Here is a 14,628-nt window from a genome sequence, read left to right on the forward strand (position 1 = left end):
TGACAACCAAATTTGTATCCATTGAAGAATCTAAGTACGTGTAGGAGTATTTGTGTTTGATGTTATACAGTATTTGTGCTTGTTACTAGCATTTCAAAATTTCCAGCACTAATTTCAAAATTTCCAGCACTAATTTCAAAAGTTAGTGTGTTGATCAATGTTGTACATTTAACATCTGAAGTTCACAAAGAAAAACTACCAAAAATTTATCATTTGCGGACATAAAAATTGAGACGCAATTACTAATATTTGGAAATTTTTAAAAATAACCATAATTTAATTCGCAAAAGAAAGCATCCCTAAGTGTATGGTAAATTATCTTAATCTTTTACTTCCTATGTCCCTGATTAAGAGTCACACTTTTCCATTTCGGTTCGTCCTCAATTAAGAGTCACACTTCATTTTTACCATAAATAGTAAGTAGGTCTCACATTCCACTAACTCAATTCACTCACATTTTATTATAAAACCAATATAAAAAAATGGGTCTCACATTCCACTAACTTTTTCAACCAACTTTTCTTTATATTTTTAAAACTCGTGTCCGGTTAAAGTGTGACTCTTAATCGAGGACGGAGGGAGTACTTTTTTTAGGACGCTTTTATGTGTCCACTTATTTTGTTAGGGACACTAACAATAATGACACTTTATGAAGCGTTGGTAATATAGCTAGACACATAACTTAGCGTCCTTAATAGTACTCTCTCCGTCCTATAAAAGTATGTGCTCTTTCCATTTTAGTCCGTCCTACATACTCCATTTTTGGAAAGTTATCCCAATTTGTTACCCATATATAGGGATATCAATCGGGTCGGCACACCGGGTTTCGGGCCAACCCTATTCGGGTTGCGGGTCAATCGGGTGCGGGCTAGTCGGGTTGAGATTTCTTTCGGGTTATAAAAGTTCAACCATAACCCTAAAAGCTCGGGTTTCGGACTATCCCAGTGGATTAATCGGGTTACTACCGATAATATCCCAGTGAAATTTTAATGCATGTTTTAGAAATTTAAATAATTTTTTAGTGAATTTGAGGTTTTTAATTTATTTATCAATTATTATATTAATAAAAGTCAAATATATAATTTGTATATTTAACATAAAAATTAAAAGTTATTTTTTAGTTATCTATATTATAAAATTGATCAATGAAGTGTCGAAATATGAATAAAAAATAGAATAATAGAAATTTTATTGGGTTTTCGCGCAAGCCCATCGGATTTTCGGGTCTAGCCCCAACGGGTTACGGGTTAATCAGGTGCGGGCAAATCGGGTTTTAATTTTATCGCCTATAAATTTCCAACCTACCCTGTAAATTTGGTGGGCTATTATGGCCAGCCCACGGGTTGCGGGCTACACTGACATCCCGACCATATACATTAACTTATTTACAACTTATACCATCATTAAACACTACTAATAATGTGGGTCTCACTATCCACGAACACTGCTTTAACTACCATTCTCCTTTTCTTTCTTACTTTATAAATTGTCTTAATTCTCGTGTCATATTAATCGCCCATATTTTTATAGAACGAAAGGAATATTAAAAAGTGTTCTTACCCGATTTTCCGTGAAATAACTATCTTGAGTTATGAGTTGGGTACCAAGAATGAAATATTGTTGGTTTGAAAACCAATTTTATAGTTGTTTTAAGGTCGAAAGTAACAAAATGAGAAAGAAAATAACAATAAAAAGTTAAAAAAATAGTACTACTATACAACAAACAATATAAAGTTATTTCTACAATCTTCTCACTTCTATTTTGATCTATCCTATAAATATAATCTATTTTTACTTTTGGTATTCTATTTATCATAATGAGACGGACTTCATTCTCAACGAACATATTCCAATAACTTTTTCTTTCCATTTATCTTACTTTACTAGTTATGTACATTACAGACGTGTCATCTCAAATATTATTTTTTATAGAACGAAGGAAAAATAATTTTCTTAAATTTTGTGTAAAACAATTCCTAAACTATAATAACGGGACAAGGGGAGGAATTAGTAATAGTAGTACTTATATACTACATCCTATAAAATAAAATATTAAGTGAGGCGGCGGTGGAGATGTCGGCTCCGCCAATCTCCGCCGACAGATAAAATATGTGAAACCGTGTATTGAGCTCAGTTCTTATTCCCCTAACTTTTTATCGTGTGTGTATTCAGTTCACACCTCACCCTGACCCTTCACAGTTGACCCTCAACTTCTCTTTAATTCCACTATTTTCGTTGGCATATAAAAGAATTCACTTCTCTACTCTACATATATATACTCCTATGATTGAGATATAGTACTACTACATTTACCAAAATTTCTATTTATTCTTTGAAGGTGGCGAATTCAAGAAAAAATGTAGGTGAAAAAAGGGAGAGAATTAATGATTTATTTGATGATGATATTAGCAATGCCTTGGTTTCTGGATTTAGTCGAGAGAGAGAGATGTCAGCTATGGTGTCAGCTCTGGCTCACGTGGTGGCCGGCGGCAATGAGGTAGTGGTGGCGCCAGATGGTGCATGCAAAAGGGGACGTGATGAGGAATCTATCGTCGGACGATATACTCATTCTTCTGTTGGAATCTCTAAATTAGGTAATTATTTGCAACCATTTATTTACTAAAAGCATCACACAATAAAGTTTTTCTTTTATCATATTGTATTTGATTTAGCAGCCAAAAAAATCATATGCGGATGTCACTTTATAAGTTGAACGATGTCGTCTAATTAGATTTTTTTTATTAAAAAAGAAAATGATAAAATTAGATAGTTTTGTCTTTTTTTTTTAAAATATAAGAGGGACTATCATACTCAATAATAATAGGAAGAAGTAACAAACTCATCATGAGACAGGCACAGCAGCGGGTACAAGCATCATAGCATCATCAGCAGCAGCAATCTACAGCTACACTCCCACAATTTCACAAGAAAATGAAGCAGATCCATCGTCAAGAAGATACAGAGGCGTGCGGCACCGGCCATGGGGAAAATGGGCAGCTGAAATCCGCGACCCATTCAAGGCGGCCCGAGTCTGGCTCGGCACCTTCGACAAGGCAGAGGACGCCGCCCGGGCCTATGACAAGGCAGCCCTCCATTTCCGCGGCAGCAAGGCCAAACTCAACTTCCCCGAAAACGTCAGGCTCATCCATGCCGAGTGGACGCCACCTGAACCAATTGTTCACAGCCGGCCTCAATAATCGGAGGGCAGCCAGAGCAGCAGTGATGGAGCTCAGTTTTCTTGGGATTACAGAAAACAGACTTCGTCTAGTTGATCACGAAGAGAATGTTTTTGGGCTTTCCTTTCTTTCTCGTTTCATTTTATTAGGAAAAAAGATAACTTACGGAATTGATTTAAGAGAAGCAACAATAATTTCCTAAATCATACGAGCTGTAAGATCTTGAATTTTCAGAATGAAACATCAATAATTTGTGATATTAAATGAAACTGCAAATTAAGCATACAAGTAACATACTTCGACTCAAAACAATGAATGAATCGATTGAAAACTAGAAGGATTAAATGTCAAAAGCCGAATATAGAGGGATGATGATCACGGCCCAAAATCCTACCTTCCACGGATTAATTTGTGTAGCCATTTTTCCTATCATATAATTTTGGAATAAGCAACTTGCTCAACTTTTCAAACTCAGCGCAGCTTTGTGGACCATTGTCTCCTTGTGAATTTGGTGGCAGCTCTTCTCCACGAGGTCGAGTAGCTTCTCCAAGTTCGATGACCACAAGTTCAGGATATCGTTGCTGTCCTTAGCTGCTTGGAAACAGATCAGACCTAGAGGTCTGTCAATCTTTGCCACTAGTGCTTTGGAGACGACCATGTCTGAGAGATGTTTCTCGGTTTCCTGTGATAATAAAGAGAGTTTAGTGAACTGAGGTGGTTTGTGGATAGTTATGAATCATGGAGTAAGCTGCTGTTCCGCAACAGTATTGGAACATGACAGAGCCAGAAATAATAGAATATCCAGAATCACTAAGAAGATAATGATAAACAATCGAACATAAGAAACCAATACTCTCTTGATAATTAATGAGGATAATGTTTGTTGAAAATATAACCACAGACCGGAAGGGCAGAAAGAAAATTGAGTTGAGACATCATTTGCAGAAAGGCAAAGCAAACTAAACTAGAATAGAAATTTTTTTGGCTTGTTAAATTAGCTCATGTCAAACATAGTTGCACAAGTAATAGCTTAATAATCAAAACATTGGGTAACCATCAAACAATATCTAAGGATCTTTCATAAATATAATGCAGACTGACCTGGACTGTGAGGCATAATAGATCTGCAAGTCTCTTCAAGGTTATCCGTGAATAGTACTTAGAGACGACAAGGATGTTCTGCAAGGAATACAAATTCACAGTTACATGTACACATATAATAAATAGATCTAAACCAATATAATCAACAGAAGATTAACATCATTAGAGGAAACAGTAAATGTACATCACAATTTATAAGGAACTGGTTTATAGAAGCAGTACATGTTCTATTACTCTGAGTTTCAAATCCTCAGCTGCCTTTTCACCCAAAGAACCACCAAGCATGTCCTTTTCCTTTGCAAACTCATTTTCGAATGTGCCCCACAGAGCCGTCCATTGAATAACCTCCATGGTAACCAGTTGTTTCAAAAGTAACCTATCGGTAAGGATAAACTTATATCATAACCACAAGAGTTATAAAAGGTGGTAGGAAAAACCATGCAAACTATAAATAGCTAACCTGAAATGAGGAATTTCTGACAGGTTCTTATCCTCCAGGGTTGAGTTAAGAAGGCTAGATTGCATAGGATCATGAGGAGACAATACCAAATACCAGCAAATTTTTCTAAGAACCTGCAGGAAATAAGATAAAAGTTAGCAACAGATAGCAGAAACACAGATCACAAGACATTTTTAATTGCTAGAGATGATAATTCAAAGCAATCACAAATGAATAAAACACTCTGGAAAACAAAAGATCATACCGGTATCCACTGGGCTGAGTCTTCTTTCACAGAGGGGATATCATATATTGACTTGTAACATCGGCATATTTCAAGGTAATCATTGTTGTGAGAGTAATACCTAGAAATGTTGAAAGTCAATCAGATTATACCTACACTTGTGTATATACATGATAAAGATGGATTCACTCCTTGGAGGAGGATGGGAGGAGGAATCAGAGACTGTAAACTTTTGAGGAAGCAAGTAATAAATTTTGTTCAAGCCCAAAAGCATCCCTACATTCACCAAAATCCATCACTGGGAATGAATGATGATATTTAATGGCTACAGGCTGCAACGAAACCTGCACGCTACCTCCCTTTGGCTATATGTTTGTGTGTATGACTATGCATATCTCATGAGCCCTTATGCACGAATTATATATGATGGCAAAAGTAGCATGGTCCCCACTGATAACAAAATGGTGGATCAAAAGAAGGAATGGTGGATACCTAATCATTAACTGGTAGTAGATCCGCTTCAACTCCAATAGAGATGGGATATCAGCAGGAGCCTCTTCAACAATGCTTTCACCTTCTTTAGTTTTTTTCTTTTCTTTTGATGGGTCAGCCTCAAAAACTCTAGGACTTATCTTTCTTGAGAGTATTTGAGCACGAACATAGTCTTGGCGGTCCAAACATAAACGGACCTATGGAATGCAAAAGACAGAAACCCTTCACCATCAGCCAAACACAAAATTGAGAAAAGACACCCATCACAGATGGAGAAAAATGAAAACTTTAACCTACTTGCTCAAGTATGAAAGCTATTTTTTCAGTTTTTGCCATGGCTCCAAATGTTTCTACCTGCCGCACAAATCTGTTAGAGAACTCCTGAAGAAGTTAAAAAACCTAGTGCATAAGAGAAAACAACTCACCGCAACTTCTTGCATTAAATCTGCAGCCTCAGCTATATGTCCTTGTTCTTCCTTAATCTTTGCAAGTTTCTTAATGAGGCGAGCTCTCTCTATCTCAACGTAAATCTGTCAGCAAATTATGCAACACATTAGACATCCAAGTCCTCAAAATAGAGATAAATTTGAATGGGTATCAGGACATGAATCACCTTCCCAGCCGATACACTGTTGAGTGTCTTAATAAGCTCAATTTTAGTATCAATATCTGGAGTCTGATCAATATATTGCATTGCTTGTTGAACCATGGCTTGTACAGCCTGCATAAGCCAAACAGGACAAACTTCAGACAGCAAAAAGACTCCCAGAAACATCACTTATCAAGTCATCTACGAGTTCAAAAGGGCTGATAAAACTCTCACACACAAACAACTGTTTCAACTTCGTATTACAAAATGCTAAATACAAAAAATAAGTCAAAGCAGGAGAAAATGCATACGATTGCATCTTAGCTCAAACCAAATGAATCTAGAAGCAAAAAAAGGAAAAACTAAAATGTGAAAATAAGGAAACCTGTTTCAACTGTCCACGGCGCTTGGAAATGAGAAGAATCTGCTCGTTGAGTGCCTGCCAAGCGCCGGCTTCGTAGCATAGCTGCAGAATATCGGTGGCGGCCTTCCGAGTGCCGGCGACGTCGCCAACTTGCCTCATCTGCTTCTCCACATTGAGCAGCGACTCAATTTTGGCCTCCAAACTGCCAGCTCCATCAGCCTGCAACATCGAGCCAATGAATCTCCGAAATTACACCACGAGATCAACAATTGGGTAGAAAAACTGAATTGGCAGAAGCTGATTGAAAATTAGGTTATGTGACAGGTTACCATTTCGATGGAAGTGATTCGACTTTTAGATTTGTCGTGCAATCCGCTGGAGGTAAAACCCTAGGAAGAGAAATTGGGGATATTTGGGATTTCAGAGTGTTGAATTCTTGTTCAAGTCACGCGATACTCCAAATGACGACGCATAGATTAATTTATGCAGCTATATTTAGAGCGTCTCCGGTGGCGCTCCTCTCAAAACTGTCTGCTACATCATCACTAGCTCTTTCATTCCACTGTCACATCACTAGAACTTCCCACTAGAACTTTCCGCAATTATTCAATCTACGAACTTATAATTTACGGAATTAAAATGTCGACACGGAATACAGGAAAATTCGAAAACTTCATTAAAAAAAGTACATAATTAAAAAAAAATTACATAATTTTAAAAAAAAAATTACATTATTTAAAAATACAATTACATAATACCCTCGGCTCTCACTCCTCCTCGTCCTCGTCCCCGTCGCCCATGCCACTGCCGCCTCCGACGTGCCCGCCCCCAATCTCGACGCCATAATCATCAATGGGTGGCATTCCTAAATCGCGCCGACATTGATCGACCACATCCTTGCACAGCCTTTTGAACACAGGATCGTGGGTGTTAAACCACTTACTCGTGCTCTGCATCAGGGTCTTTGTTAGCTGCGCGCGGGCGAGACGGTCATTACCTGGGTCTTCTGGGGCCTCCGATTCGACCTTGTAGGACCCGCTGCCGCTTTCCCTCACCATCCGCTGCGCAGCCTTTTACCCCATCGGGCGACGACGACGGCGGAGAGTCTGTTCGTGGTAGCGGGGCCACTTCCTCGGCTTCGGGGAGCTCGTGCGAACCGGCACTGCTGCTGTACTCACCGAAAGAGTTGATCTTCGTCCGCTTCCGGCCCGAGTCGACACTCACGCCAAACTTTTGCGATTCCCCGACCACGAGAAAGGCCTCCCATTGGTCAAACTCTTTGAACTTCAATTCTTTGTCGGGGTACTAGGCCAAGGCTCGTCTCTTCACATCATCCTCAGACATGCCGCTGGTTGCCATGCGTATGTTGTTTTGGTAGAGGGCGGCAAAACGACCGAGCTTAGGCCTCAACCGAAGCCACTGTTTCCGGCATTGCTCGGAAGTGCGAGGCTTCGCCCCAGACGGTTTGCATATGCGGTAGGCCTCACTAATGCGAAGCCACAATCGGTCAACATACTGGTTCGGCCCGACATATGGATCCTCTACTACATCGACCCAGGCCTTCGCAAGCGCGACATTTTCCCACACGGTCCAGATCGTCCTCCTCTCCTCCGCCTCATCCTCACCTTCTTCCTCTGCCCCCGTGTTCGAGGAAGAGCCCGAGACTTTGCCCTTGCCCCTACCTCCGCCTCTGGTCTTGCCCTTATCTTTGCTCCTGCCCCTTGCAGCAAGCTCCGCCTCATCGGGAGTCTCATGGATCGGCGATAGCCCCAACTCCGCTCCTAGCTCCTCAAAAGAGAAAGTCTCGATGCCGGCGTACTGAGTCTCCGGAACAGTACTAGGTGAATCGTCGGCCAACAAATCTATATATGGGCGATAGACAGATTCCCTAGGCGTCCTCGGGCTCCTGTGCTGCATTGACCCACCCACCGCCTTATTTGGCGGCGTACCGCCCATCCCCACTGCCCCGGGCATCATCCCACCCACCCCCGCCATATTTGACGGCATACCGCCCATCCCCGCTGCCCCTGGCATCATCCCACCCACCCCCGCCATATTTGACGGCGTACCGCCCATCCCCGCTGCCCCGGGCATCATCCCATCCATCTGACTCATCCACTGGAACATATTGTAGAACATTTGGGGACTCATCCCCGTCATCCCCGCCATTCCGCCATTTGGGGATTCATCCCCTCCATCTGGGGATTCATCCTCGCAAAGTTTCCCTCTGTTCCGGTGGGAATCGTGGGTGTGTTTCCTCTGCTCATGGTGGGGGAATTCTTATTGTACTCCATTGTAGTAGAAATGAAATTTGTAGATTTAGAGAGAGAAACTTGTCAACACAAGTGGTGTGAATGAAATGAAGTTCAACGAGCCCTATTTATAGAGTTTTTTTTTTAAATATATAAAAAACGGACGTCTGAACGGGACATCCGAGTGTCGCCACAACGGCGGACGTCCGCCCGCCCGTGGGGAGGACGGGCGAGCCCATGCGACGGGCGCGGGCGCCCTTCGGAGCCACTACGGCGGACGTCCGGTCGGACGTCGGCGACGTCCTACCGGGATATCCGCCATTGGAGACGCTCTTATTTCATGATTTTCATCCCATTTTCTCACCTAATTTATTTTGCTATGATTCAATCTCTGATAAGCTTTACTATACTATAGGGTATTTATTGGTCACATAGATGCGTTATATTGCTAACTATTTAAGCTGCTAACTCTGCTAATTCATTAATATAATGTATTAAAAATGTTAACATAATGACATCAAAATGTCAACATATACTTCCTCCGTCCGCGAATAGGAGTCCCGTTTTCCCATTTTAGTCCGTCCGCGAATAGGAGTCCCAATTCATTTTTACCATAAATGATAATAGGGTCCCACCTTCCACTAAATTATTTCACTCACATTTCATTTAAAACTAATATATACAAGTGAGACTTTTATTCTACTAACTTTTATTCCACTCACTTTTCTTAACATTTCTTAAAATTCGTATCGCTCATAAATGGGATTCCTAAAGGCGGACGGGGGGAGTAATATCAACACATTATATTGAAGTTCAACAAAATTATGTATTGACATTTTAATACACTGCGTTGATGAGTTAGCAAGTTAGCAACTTAAAAAAGTTGGCAATTTGATCACACTCCTGGTCCCCAAATATATAATTTTGGCATAAATATTTATCACTCCTTCCCTTTCTTAAATATAAAAGCTTTTAAAACTACATATGTTTTAATATAAAATTAATTAAGAAAGAAACTAAAAAGAAAAAATATGTTAAAGCATATCCAAGAAAGGGTAAATGGAGAGGTAAAGATAAATAACTACTACTACTACTATTACTATATTTACCTCTTCTTCATAAAAATTCATGCTCTAATGGAAATGGTATTTGATGAAGTATTATATCTTCTTTCATTTGAAAAAAGGTGTTTTTATCTCTTCTTGATACAAAAGATAAAAATTGGTTATTTTTATTTTTCTTTTAATTTACTTTTTTATTGACTTTTTAAGAACGTACAATTACCTTTTTGAGAAGATAATAAATATATATTTTCGATTTATTTTCTAAAAAAAAAAAAGAAATTATACCTTCTCAAATGTATTGGCATATATATTATGTGTGCGCGACTGTGCGCAATGTGTATTGTGTTTCCACAATTTCTGACTATGATAACTTTTTAATATTTTTAAAACATAAGTATTTATATTTTTCAAGAAAATTACTTTACATTGTTTTTATAATTAGAACAATATGAAATTGTCTTTACCTAAATTATTCTATTAATTTATTTATTTTGACTTAAAGTAAATTGTCGTTACGATGTATTTAATTCTTGAATTTTCGATCTATTTATATTTACATGTTTCATTCTTTTATTTTTAATAAAATAATTTGGTGCGTTGTTATTCAAATTCTGTCCTAGTCGAATTCATGTGTTCACAAAGTCTCCTTCTCAGGAGTGGATATAAGTGCTCCTTGAACAACAGACCCGTGTTGTTTACTGTACACCATTAGTGCTAATTAGCCATATAACATAACAAAACATAAAAATAATCAACTACGATGACAAATAAAATAAAAAAAACTATACATTGCGACAAAACCAAATGTGATTAAAAGATAAAAAAGTGTATGAAAGTGAACAAAAATGATACTTCTAAGTGTGGTTATTATTCCTATGATTTGTCAAAAAAATAATCTTTCCTTATTCGAACTTGTATCTCTGTATATACCTACAAACACTCACATCGTAGAAGAAAAAATAAGAAACAGAAAAAAGAGAGATTGGCTAATAGTAACTAATAGTATCAGAGAAAAGAGAGAAACGACGTCGTGATCTATCCCATGGAGGTTGCTGCCGCACTTGGAGAGGGATTCCTCACTACATTGCTTTTCAGCGTTACGCCGGCGGATGTCGACCTTTTCTTCGGGCGCAGCAGTGATCCGCCACGTGGATTGAATAATTATTTCGAGAATTTCAAAAATTGGAGCGAGCAATTGCCGAGAAAGGGAGGGGAGAAGGGGAAAACCCTACCCGAAAACCCGACCAATAAGTATCCCGTCGTCGGTGGTGATCGGATTGAAGATAGAGAAGGCGTGCAGGGCTGTTGAGTTCATAATATTGCCATCTCTTCTTTTTTCTGTTTTTTTTGGGCATGCTGCTTATGCAACTAAATAAGTCAGTATGTGTTGTTACATCTTTTAGATTCTGTCGATACTATAAATAATTGTGATTTTTCCATTATTTTACTCCTTATTTTCCACAATAACAGTTTTATTTTGCCATTTTAGTTCATCCCAGAATACTAGTATCTTATTTCACTTTTACTATAAATAATAAATAGGTCTGGTCTCAAATTCCACTAACTCACTCCACTCACATTTTATTATAAAATTAATTTAAAGAAATAGCGTCATATTCCATTAACTTTTTTAATTCACTTTTATTTACATTTCTTAAAATTAGTTACTACAAATGTGATTCTATCATGAGACGGAGTAGTAGTAATTTACAACTGTGTTTTTCTAATTCATTTTTATTTACATTTCTTAAAATTAGTTACCACAAATGTGATTCTATCATGAGACGGAGTAGTAGTAATTTACAACTGTGTTTATACCTCCAATTTTTTTATGTCGACAACCTGTAACCTAAAGCTTTGTGTAGTTCTAGATTTCTAGTTATAGAAAGTTGATCTGAATAATTAGCAAGTTTATAGAACAACTTAATTTATTTCAAACTTCGTTCGTTGTCTTTCAATGCTTTTGAATTGTAATTGTATAAATTCATACTCTCTCTATGTCCCTGAAGAGTATGCACTATTTCATTTTTCGTCCGTCTAAAAGAGTATGAACATTCCAATTTTGGAAACATTCTTCTCTCTAATGGGGTGGAATCCATTCTCCACTAGCAATACTTAAAAAACTTTCTTCATCTCTCTCTCTTACTTTATCAATAATGCATTAAAATCTATGTCAAACTCAACATTCATACTCTTTAGGGACGATGGGAGTATTTAGTATTTAGTATGATTTTATAAGTTAGATTTAGATTAATTACTACTCTCTCTGTCCACAAATGAGGCAAAATAAGGAGAATGAGAAAAAATAAGTAAAGTATAAAAAAGAGAGAAAAAATAGGAAAAGTATGAAAGAAAAATTTTCCACATTAGAAATGAAACTATTTTTTTTGGATATCCAAAAACGGTAAAATGAAACTGTTTTTCGTGAATGGGGGGAAATATTATAGTATTATACTATATATCTCGTATCTTTGAAATTATTAATCATAGTACTATTTTTAAAAATGTTTTTTTTTGAAAGTGTAAATGATGTTATAATTAACTTACAAGAACAACCGACCGCCACCCATCGGCACCACCTTGGCCGACCGACCCGATAGATTTCCGACACAAACTTATCCTACGTAGCGCGCCAGAGGCGTGACTTGATAAAACTCCACTAATTCTGGGTGTTCCACTTCTATCTTTGCTGCGACCCTGGACTTATCACAAACATATAAGTAGCACAAATGAAAACATACAAATCGAATTCAGTGTAAAAGTAGCATTAATTTAACAATTCGAATTGAACCATAAATTTGTCATTTGCCAAGTCACACCTCCGGAAGTATATATGCTACAGCAGAGGTTGTTTTATACTCCCTCCATCCACGAATAAGAGTCTTGTTTTTCCATTTTTGTCCGTTTACGAATAAGAGTCCCGGTTCATAATTACCATAAATGGTAAAGAGACCCCACATTCCACTAACTCATTCCACTCACATATCATTTAAAATTAATATATACGAGTGAGACTCTTATTCCACTAACTTTCTTCCACCCATTTTTTTTAATATTTCTTAAAACCCGTGCAATTTAGAAATGAGACTCTTAATCGTGGACGGAGGGTGTATATGTTAATTGTGTCAATTATCCAGGTCACATTTGATACAAGGTGCTCGTATCGGTAATTGGCGACGAGTGATCGCCGGAGGATTGGTGGTTCGTTATATTTACATATTTCATCCTTCATAAAAAAAATACTTCGATTGGCTGTTATTCAAAGTTTTTTCGATGGTCTCCTTCTCGGTAGTGGATCCTATGATGTGTGCTCACCATTAGGTATAAAACGGTGTCGTTTGACATGACATTATGCAATTTTGTAATTAATTTTTAGTATTTATTTCACACACTACTTCCTAAGTTTAATTGCAGATAGTACAAACTTAGGAAATAGTGTATGAAATATTGAATGATTGTTTCCCTATTGATTTCATTTGGTCTCTCCCTTTTTCTACCATTTAAATAGTTTTTGCTTTGATATATAGTTATCATATAATACTAGTAGTTTTACTTTGAGCATTCATTAGTTTCTAATGACTTAGTAGCATTACTCTTCGTGTATATATTGGGCTTTACCATTATTTTCTTTTAGTAGTAACATATTTTTCAAAGTTTCTCCAATTGACTTGAATTCATAAATGATTTGACCAAGTATCTATATTAAAAAATTTAAATCTGTTTTGAATATTTCTACAGCCAGTCTTTCGTGTGACAAGGATGATTTAAAACTTGAGTTTAGGTCTACTGTTGATTGAATTAATGTTTTGACTAATAATTATCGACGAAAATAGGAAACGAAATTAAAAGAAAATGAATAAGTAAACAAAATTTCCTTTCAATCCAAAAGTAGACTCTAAAAATTACCATTTTTTTAACCTTATAGATTTATAGGCACAATAATATATAGTGTATATTATTGTTAGCTTATTCAAGATTCAATTCAACATTGAACACCGAAAGAGATTTTTTCATACCCCTAATAGAATAAAATGAACTAATGAACATTATCAATTTTATTTGTTTATTAGAATAACACTAAAACTCTTTGTACGTAGTCAAAGTTTGCATAACTAATATTAAATATTCTTTTTATTCGTAATACAATTATTATATTTAATCAAATTATTAAGTATTTTGTCTGATCATCCGCGGCAGTGTTAATTTCCCTCTTAAATAAAAGAGTGAACTACGTTAATAGTCTATAATCTTGTCGAAAAGCACACCAATGAATCTTATCCGGGGCAATGATCTTTAAAAAAAATTTATAGCCTTTTTAGTCCCTAAAAATTACATTTTTGGTACATGTCGTTTTTTATACCCCTCTATATTTGAAAAATCCCCTAAATACCATGGAGGGCATTTTTGGTCTTTGGAAATCACAATTTTGGCACCTCTTCAGTCTTGCAATTTTTTTGGACATATTAAAAGCATCTTTTCTGACAGAAAAAATTTACATTTCTAGTACACTAGTTAATATATACTTTTACAACATAAAACATTTTCTTTTGAATTATAATTCACTTAATTTTTTTCAATAATTACTTAAATAACGTAGAAATTGAGTTTTATAACAAAAAGTTACTTTAGTTAACTAAAATATTAATATTAAAAATTTTACTTGTAAGAGTTTGATTTAATTTATGGTAGATATAATTTTACTTAAATTTTAATTATTATACTTAAAAAATATTTTTTTACTATACTATATTTTAACTACCATAATTAAAATATTTTTTTTTCACTTAAGTATAGTAACATTTAAAAATTTAAGTAACATTTTATAAGTAAAAAATTACTATAATTCATTATAATATTTTTCTTTCTCAAATTTTAAAAAAATTAAATTTTTTAAGTAAAAGTAAATC

At 36.5% G+C, this 14,628-nt stretch overlaps 3 protein-coding genes across 3 annotated transcripts; 1 reads left to right on the forward strand and 2 right to left on the reverse strand.

The window, feature by feature from the left end:
• Positions 1-2,306: 2,306 nt before the first annotated feature.
• Positions 2,307-3,435, forward strand: LOC125200551 (ethylene-responsive transcription factor ABR1-like). The gene is made up of 2 exons (XM_048098199.1): positions 2,307-2,594; positions 2,854-3,435. The coding sequence occupies exons 1-2, from the start codon at positions 2,447-2,449 to the stop codon at positions 3,195-3,197; spliced, it is 492 nt and encodes a 163-aa protein (XP_047954156.1). The 5' UTR covers positions 2,307-2,446; the 3' UTR covers positions 3,198-3,435.
• LOC125200550 (26S proteasome non-ATPase regulatory subunit 12 homolog A-like) lies at positions 3,413-6,885 on the reverse strand. The gene is made up of 11 exons (XM_048098198.1): positions 6,735-6,885; positions 6,427-6,624; positions 6,066-6,173; positions 5,878-5,982; positions 5,750-5,806; positions 5,453-5,649; positions 4,982-5,081; positions 4,738-4,850; positions 4,500-4,653; positions 4,278-4,355; positions 3,413-3,858 (listed from the first exon to the last, which is right to left on the reverse strand). Exons 1-11 carry the CDS (start codon positions 6,735-6,737, stop codon positions 3,634-3,636), a joined length of 1,338 nt encoding a protein of 445 aa, XP_047954155.1. The 5' UTR covers positions 6,738-6,885; the 3' UTR covers positions 3,413-3,633.
• An 825-nt stretch (positions 6,886-7,710) lies between these two features.
• On the reverse strand, positions 7,711-8,361 carry LOC125186845 (glutathione S-transferase T3-like). The gene has a single exon (XM_048083313.1). The coding sequence runs from the start codon at positions 8,359-8,361 to the stop codon at positions 7,711-7,713; it is 651 nt and encodes a 216-aa protein (XP_047939270.1).
• Positions 8,362-14,628: the final 6,267 nt, after the last annotated feature.

Source organism: Salvia hispanica, chromosome 1 (assembly GCF_023119035.1).
Source record: "Salvia hispanica cultivar TCC Black 2014 chromosome 1, UniMelb_Shisp_WGS_1.0, whole genome shotgun sequence".
In the NCBI taxonomy this organism is placed as follows: domain Eukaryota; kingdom Viridiplantae; phylum Streptophyta; class Magnoliopsida; order Lamiales; family Lamiaceae; genus Salvia; species Salvia hispanica.